The 8,455-nt window shown below is 46.2% G+C and overlaps 1 protein-coding gene across 1 annotated transcript; it reads right to left on the bottom strand.

Annotated features, from left to right (window-relative positions):
• Positions 1–546: 546 nt before the first annotated feature.
• Positions 547–8,035, bottom strand: CKAP4 (cytoskeleton associated protein 4). The gene is made up of 2 exons (XM_054386579.1): positions 7,667–8,035; positions 547–2,433 (listed from the first exon to the last, which is right to left on the bottom strand). The coding sequence occupies exons 1-2, from the start codon at positions 8,018–8,020 to the stop codon at positions 1,102–1,104; spliced, it is 1,686 nt and encodes a 561-aa protein (XP_054242554.1). The 5' UTR covers positions 8,021–8,035; the 3' UTR covers positions 547–1,101.
• Between the last annotated feature and the right edge of the window lie 420 nt (positions 8,036–8,455).

Raw genomic sequence — 8,455 nt, 5'->3', positions numbered from 1 at the left:
GTCACTGTCAGCTGTATGAAAACTTGGAAATGTATATGCCTTAGAAGCAATTCTGCTGATTTCATGGTGATTTTCCCCTTTGTGTGTTTTAGAGTGAACTATTATTATTAACATGCTTGCTATACATGGAAGGAAACTTGATCCTTCTCTTTCCTCATTCATGATCATTTTTACAGAAAAGCCTGTCTCACAGACAAATTAGGCCTTTCCAGGAAAGATACAATCTAATCACATTAAGAGTCCAAGAGTAAGACAAAAATACTGCTGTACCCTCTTGAAATTAATCCCATCCTTCAGATTTCCCCTCTAAGCACCAAGTTCCTGCCCCAGCAACTGAAGATTTTGGCAGAGGCATGTGATCACAAAGAATGAATCTCTCCAGCCATGTGACAGAACACCTCTCTTAGGTCTTAGCCCCAGGCAATGCCAGTAAATTAAAACCTTCCCTTTCTGAGGGTCAGCTAGTCCCATGTTAGCTCCTTGGTACAGACTAAGGACTCACAGAAATACAATACAGCTCAGCTGACCTGGTAAACATGGCTAAGTCCCAAACTGCAGAAATGGCTAAGTTGCTTCAAACATGGTCCACGTGTAAGTCTACACATCTAAAAGGTTTAAGACAGTATAAGGGTGTAGTTCTGTTCATTTGTTTCTTAACACAAAACCTACCAACAGAAGTCTCAGTGTGTACAGCAGTGTACTTTTTGCACCAGAACAGCTGTGGCCCTTCTGTGTGGCACATCTAGTGTCATAAAGTGAAATACCTTCAAGCCATTAAATATGTGCTCATGCTAACGATGCTGTAGTGTCTTAGTTACACCACTACAGTTACAGCTGTACAACTTTATAGAGATGAGCCCTTAGAAATTCAACCCCCAACTAAACTCATGTTTTCTTAACAGAAAATTTAAAAATAAAAACAAACAACCCAAAAAAACACTACACAAAAAAGAAATAAATGAAATAAGCAGAACTGTCCCTATTATTAAAGTATTCTTATTCTCTTTGGAGGTATCAAATTGCTTTTAAAAATAATTGAAAAAAATGGGCATACAAAAGCTACTCTCCTTAACCCACTGTTTGCACAAGGAGCACTGCCACCTAAACTTTTTCGTGTATTTTCTCTACTTTCACAAATAATCTTTCCAGATCATTCCTCAGATCATCTATTGAGCTCTTCACAGACTCCAAGTTGTTCTCATTATTTTCAATTTTCACCGAGTAGGCGACTAAACTATCCACTGCAGTTCTTATCATTTTCAAATCAGAATCAACCTGACTGACAGAAGATCTCAGTTCATCTACAGAGCCTTCCACAGAAGAAAATTTTTCAAGATAGCCTTGAGAATGTGCTTGATCTGTCTGAAGAGTTCCTTGATCCAACAAAGTACTAATTTGCTTCTGGACATCCTGAAGAGCACCAGAGGATGGCAGGTCACTGATACTTCTCCTCAAGTTTTCCACGTCATTGTACAGTGAGGTCTGTGATTCACCAAGATTTTTCAAAATGTCTGTGACTGAAGTTACATCCAGATCTGAGACTCCCTGTAGAGCAGTGATGCTTTGTTCTAGGGTACTGAGCTTGTTCTCATACTCTGCCTCCTTAGAAAAGAAAGACTGCAACTTTTCACTGTTTTGAGCTGCAACAGAAGTTAGAGACTCTAGGTTGTCTTCTATGTGCCTCAGTCGAGAGTCCAGTCCTTCACTGTTCTTCCCAAAAGTTTCCAATGCCTTTCTGAAGAGTTCATTTTCTTCCCATTTGTTGAGGTCAGCTTTAACTTGCAGTAAATCTTCATCTAGCCTTTTAATGTCATTGGGGAGCTGTATAATAGAATCCTCAGCTCTTAGAACTTTCTCCTGTAAAGCTTTTAATGAAAGGTGTTCAGTATCTGCAGCCTCTTTGAATTTCTCATGTTCTTGTTTGAGGTTGATTAGCTCTTTCACTTCAGTATACACATCAGACTCCATGGAGTCTATTGTACTCTTCAAGGTCTCTATGTCCTTTTCTTTGTTTTTTATGGAGACTTGCATCTCATCAAAAGCATCTTTTAGCACCTTAATTTCATGTTTATATATATCTGCCTCTTCTAGTGAATCAACCTTTGCTTTCATATTGTTGATCTCATCTTGGCTCCTTTGCTGGACTTTAGTGAATACTGCAATGTTGTCATTTATAGACTTGGTTAGCTCTGTTAGTCTCTCTTCTACTGTGTTCTCCAGAGATGTGAAGTCTCGTTCCCTTGCATCCTTCACCATGTGGATGCCATCAGACAAGTCTTTCAAAATTTCATTTTGCAGCTTCTGAAGCACTTCACTTATCCGGTTTATTTCACTCTCCCCTTGTTTCACAGCCTTCTCAGTAACCTCCTGTTTCTGCTGTGCAATTTTCATCATGGACTCAAATTCTCCAAACGTGGCTTGAAGGGAACGCACCTAAAACAGAAATCCAGATGGTTAATACTTAAAAATTCATCCTCACCCTTTGTGCCTAAGATTGTTATGACCCTTGTTACTATATTAAATGATCACCTTGATCTTTTATACTCCCTACCTGAGGTGACCCTATGGCACCACCCAGCATCTACAGACCTTCAGCTCTATAGATGCATACATGAGGATCCTTGGTCTCACTGACGTGACACAGTCAACCCAGGAAATCTGCTGCAGTAAAAAAAAAATCAAGCTCAGTTCTCCAGAATCTGCATCTGGACCAATTTCTGAAGATTAAAGGAGTTTCAAAGTAGAGAGAAAGAGTAACAGGAAAAATTAAGGGGAAAGGAAAGCTGGGAATGGCTGGGGTATGAGAATAGTAATCACGACATTTTGCTGCTCCTAGACACAAATTTTTCTTGTTAACTACATTTTAAGATAAGAACCATAAAAAGGCTTTAACGTTTGAAATACTTAGTACCTTGTTATTCACACTCATGCTGTTAGTGAACAGGGGCACATCCAAGTACACAGGTAGAGAAGGAAGCCATAGCAGCTGCCAAGTGGACTGACTTGCATCTATCCCAAGTTAATACTCACAGAAAGTTGTTACCACTGAATCAGGCACGCTATTAAGCTTCCCTATTACAAAAACTAGTTGGTTTTAGTAGCAGCAACAGAGGAAAGTTCAGGGAATGAGTGGCCACTACATTCATTTGTTCTCACATCTAAAGGTAAGATCCACGCACACCAAGAGTTCCAGAAGCACACTTTACTTAATTCTGAGGCCAAGCAGAGTCTCAAGACTGTGGAGAAATCTTTTTGTGCATTTGTGGGTTGCTTTAAACTTTCTAAAGCAGTGTCAGAACTCCCACTGGCTCTAACAGGAATCCATCACATAGAAAATACCTCAAGGCTTTGGCAGGATGGCAAAAGCTGAGTAAAGCATGTTGGCTTGCCTCATGCTTCTGTCTGAGAGGTTTCTTAATCAGTTGTGCCACATGGGCTGCCATGTTTACTGATTAGATACACAGCTGGAGGAGTGGTTTTATTTTATAAATAGAAGGCAGTATATTTTATTTATTCTTAGAAAGAAATATACAGAGCTTCTATTTTCTTTTCTGTTTTGAAAGAGGCTCTAGCAGTTTCCAGTCAGACTCTGAACCTATAAATTATTTTCAAAATACCTAAGCAAATTTACTTATTAGAAACTAAGTTATTCATACATATATTCACAAGACTAAATCTCTGGCTAAATCCTCCTTTGTCTTTATGGAAGCCTACACTGTGTAAGGACTGTAGAGTTTGTCCAGTAAGACTTGCCCTTGCTCCAACAAATCCTTGCAATTTGAAGAATACCCATAACTTTTCCCCTTCTCTTCTGTAAAAAGGTTTGTAATGACTTCACACTCACACATTTATCATAGAATCAGTCAGGGTTGGAAGGGACCACAAGGATCATCTAGTTCCAACCCCCCTGCCATGGGCAGGGACACCTCACACTAGATCAGGCTGGCCAGAGCCTCATCCAGCCTGGCTTTAAACACCTCCAGGGATGGGGCCCCAACCACCTCCCTGGACAACCCATTCCAGGCTCTCACCACTCTCATGGTGAAGAACTTCTTCCTCACGTTCAGCCTGAATCTCCCCACTTCCAGCTTTATTCCATTCCATTTCTATTATCTAGTGCTCACATTCGAAGCTAGAAACAAGCTACGGTGTGAGAAGGGTGAAGAATCAGGCAACATTGCCATATGTATTGAGCAAGGCAGCAGCCATCACACTGACTTATCAACCTCATTTTCACCATGTCTTCTTACCTCTCAATTCTGATCTTTTCCACATATTTTTCTGTATCACTATAAATGGACCTCAGAAATCTAAAAGGAGGAGACAGGTAAGTTCTACTCCTCCTCTTATGACACATTTTCTTCAATGCATTCTGATCAAATGACAGAATTCATAATTGCAATTAACTATCTTCAGTCATTAGTGTAAGAAAAGGCTTAGGAAATGGGCCAAGAGAACTCTCCACAGGACCATGTCTCTGCTGCTGTACATTCAACAGAGATGGATCCCACCCCACCACCCCCAGAGTGGAAGTACTTTCTAACTGCTCTTCCACTGCATTCAGGCAATGCTCAAGGTGTAACTTGAAGGTATTCTCCTACACCTTCAGCTGAGCCAGCGGCTTAAAGATCAAAGAGCTCTAACATAACAAAGAGAACTGGGGTCTTCAAACTAGACCAACTTCTAATCTGTTCTGTCCTAAGCAAGAACCACCAGTACCAAAAGTAAGCCCGTCACATGAGAGGGGTAAAACTCACTGCAGATTAGGTTGGGTTTGTGGGTGCAGCTGTGTGCTAGTTTCCCTGTTTGGTGGTGTGGTGGGTTAAGGCCAAATGCCTTTAAGAACCAGAGCTGACAGTCCTCCAAGGGACTGCATAGCCACCGGAAATCGTAAGCTCTGTTATTTTATCCCATAAGCCCTGTATCTGCTATATAAGTGGAGTGCAGAGTTATTTGGTCCTTTTTTTCTGGCCTTCCTTCTGCCTTTCTCTTTCCCCCCTTGGCATGGGATCTCTTGGAATGTGGGTGGGTTGGGACAAAACTAGCCTGGTAGCGGAGCCAAGCGGGCAAGCTTGGGAGGGTAGGGAGGAAGAGTAGGAGGCCTGGGAGGGCATGGAAGCCTGGGTTGTTGGGGCATTTATGGCTTGCTGAACAGTCATAAGCTGAAATGTGAACCCAGGTGTTTTTGCATATATGTACATAGTGTAAATAACTGTAAATAGTATATCCAATAATTGTAAATAGTATATCCATTTGAATTTCCAATTCTGTTTGGAGTGGTTTTATTTTACTCCTTTTTGGGAGAGGTAAAATACTTTTTTTCTGTCTGCTCCAAACTAAACTGAGACAGGTGTTCATGGCTCATAAAGTTCAAAATCATAGCCCTGGAAAAGCTTAGCATTATAAATAGCACATGAACGTGTATCTATAGCTAACAACTATGTCTTCTCTATCTTGTTTTTAAAACACCAAACAATTTGGCCTCTCTGGGAATTGTGCTATATTAAAGACTAAACTTCCACACTATTTCGTTTCTCCTCCTACTGCTGATGTGCAAAGCAGGTAAGTTTAAACAACGCTTAGTCCTGACAGGACTGATGGCAGTAAAAGACTGAAGGGCAAAGCCATTTCCACACAGCAGCCTGTGCTGATGGCACTCTTGCGAGTACAACGCAGGACCCTGCACTTTTGTAAAGCAATGAAATACAGCCTGGTCTCCTCTCCCTCAAGTATGTTCTTCTGTAAAGACAACACCGAACCATAGCAAGCAAAGCTTTCAAGGGTTACATTGAAACTGTGTAATCTCTTTCCCCCCATTCTTGCATTTACTGTGTGCCCAACATCTGCCATTTGCTATACACAGACAAGTGAAGTTTCAGTTCTCTTTGAAACTATTTATAAACTTATTTTATATACCCATCTCCTAGAACATGTAACATATACCCAGGATTTTCTGCAATGACATGGATATAGGAGGCAGCAGATTGTACCCATTCCTATGCTTGGAGGGGCTTAGATACTGCACATACGTCTGAGTTCTATACTTATAGATTGTAATCTTACATCCTGCATTCCCTCACATTGCAATTTTTTCCTTCCTACATAGAGACTGTAAAAATGCCTTAAAATCTAGGGAAAAAACAATATTTGCTAGTCCAAATCATGCCCAGCCATCACTGCGTAAAAATCCCAAGTTAGCTTCAGAAACAACATTGTAGCCCTGAAGTTTACAGCCCTTTTCCTGCCTGAGAGACTTCCTCTTCCTCCTTGTTGTAAGGGAGAGGAAATACCAAGACTAACCCTACAAACTCCACATGTGCAGGATGCTGTGCTGCCAGGAGTGCCACAGAATGGATGGAGAATCCCTGCCAGTACGTATCCCCAACACCCTGTCCCTCCACCATCAGCCCAGGTCCAAGCTTGCAAGAAATACAGGGTATCAGCACAGTGAGCTGTGCAGAAAGCAATCAAGCTGAGACAGGAATTTTGTTTTCTTTGATCCAACTCAGTCATAGCTTTGCACACTGATATCCAACCAATTTAACTACTCCCTAGGAAAGAACTTGATTGATGATGATACTTTTACATGTGCCAATTTTAAAGGTTTTAGGCACTCCAAGGCACATCCAGATGGACATGGCCATTTATGAAGCTCTAGCCTGGGGGCTAGTAACACCTGAATGAAAAAATGAGGAGAAAAACGCACATTTCTTTTGCTTCGTATGAGCCACACCCTTTGCCAATAAGCTAACAATTCTTCCACAGTCCTGGGCAGCCCACAGATACGGCGAGTCTTGCTACGCTTGGCTGGAAGCAGTGGCAGGAATTTGGAAGGCAGTGTATGGCAGGAGTAGCGTTTCTGGTATGGCCTCTGCTGTTTGGTGAAGCCGGCACAATTTTTTTTCTACACCACGCAGGGATGTCGAGGTAGGATCCTGCCACATCCGACCATGCTGCCGCACCGTCTCCCTTGGTGTGCACACCCGTCTGCTCAACGAGGTGACAGAGCAGCCTACCTGCCACGCTTGCTTTCAAATGAATTGTGTGAATCAAATATAGAAAATTAGCGCCAGGAGGCTCTCAAATCCTTAGGTCTGCACCTCTGCCAACACGTAAGCGTGCTGACTGCATTATATAAAATGGCTTCATGCTCCAGCCCTGGAAGAGCACGCTGGGCAAGCAGCCGGCTGTGGGCTGTCCCGGGGGCCGTTCGCTGGCCCGCCGCGGGGTATCCCCCCCCGCCTCGGCCCGGCCTCATTCTGTTCTGCACTGCCTGCCAGGGATTTCTCGCCTTACCGAGGCCACGTTTGCAGGCGCGGGGCACACTGCTGCCCAGACTCGATTTGTCCCTCTAATGCCATGAAAGCATCTTTGCGGAGGGAGCACTGAGGGGGAAAGCCGGGGGGGGGGGGGGGGGGAGGGGAGAATGGGCCACGTCTGCTTTGCCGCAAGCCTGGCCATGCAAGGGCTGCGCGGCTGCTTATTTTAAGGGTTGAAGTCCCTGTGCCCCCTCCTGCAGGAACAGCTTCTTCCTCCAGCCCCGCCGAGAAACGCCTAGCGCCCGATGCTCCCGGAACCTCGGGATGCCCTCTCCGAGCGAAGCTGCCGCAGAGCTGCCCCGCGGGACACCCCGCCCGCCCTCCGACAGTGCCCGGCGCTGCGCTACCTTCTGCACCACGGCGTCCAGGGTGGCGGCCAGCTCCTGACGCTGCCGGCCGGAGGCCTCCCTCTCCTGGGCGCTCCGCCCGACCTCCTCTCGCAGCTGCCGCACGTACCAGCCGGCAGGTAGCGCGGCGCCCAGCACCATCGCGGCGCCCAGGAGCAGCGCCCAGCCGCGGCGAGGACTGGCACCGGAGCGACCCCCTCCTCCCCCCGCGGCGGCCCTGCCGCCTCGGCCGTGAGACGACGACGGCGGCTTCTTCGTCGTCGCTTCCTCGGCGCCGCCTGGCTGCGCGCCCCTCTCGTTAGCGGCGGCGGGCGGACTGCCCCCCTTAGGGCCCCGGTGCTTCGCAGCCGACATGGCGGGACGCCGCCGTCGTACGCGGAGCCGGAGCAGCAGCAGCGGGCGGGGGAGGGATGGAGGAAGGGCGGGGGCGTCGGCCCGGGCAGCGCCAGGCTCCCCGCCCCGCCCGAGCCCCCGCCCTGGAGAGGCGCCACGCACACGGGGACAGCCTCGGTGCCTCCGAGGGGAGTTGCCACGCACAAGGGTTGGCCGCTTCCCGACGGAGGAAGTGGGATGGGGGAGCGGCAGGCTGGGCGCAGGGGACCCTAGAATGTCAGACTTTTCTGACTGGGGCTGCCTCGACCACAGCTGTCCGTGGGACCCGATCTCGGAGCGGAGTGTGCTGGGGCTTCTCCCCTTGCAGCCCCTGACCCGTTGTTTTTCAGTCGTGTGCTGTAGTTTTGGTGGCAGATTTTCCCGCCTCGTGTAACTTCTGGTTTGCTTGTTTGCGAT

This window comes from Indicator indicator, chromosome 14 (genome assembly GCF_027791375.1).
Source record: "Indicator indicator isolate 239-I01 chromosome 14, UM_Iind_1.1, whole genome shotgun sequence".
Classification (NCBI taxonomy): domain Eukaryota; kingdom Metazoa; phylum Chordata; class Aves; order Piciformes; family Indicatoridae; genus Indicator; species Indicator indicator.
The sequence above is the reverse complement of the archived record's forward strand: the minus strand, read 5'-3'. Positions and strand labels throughout refer to the sequence as shown.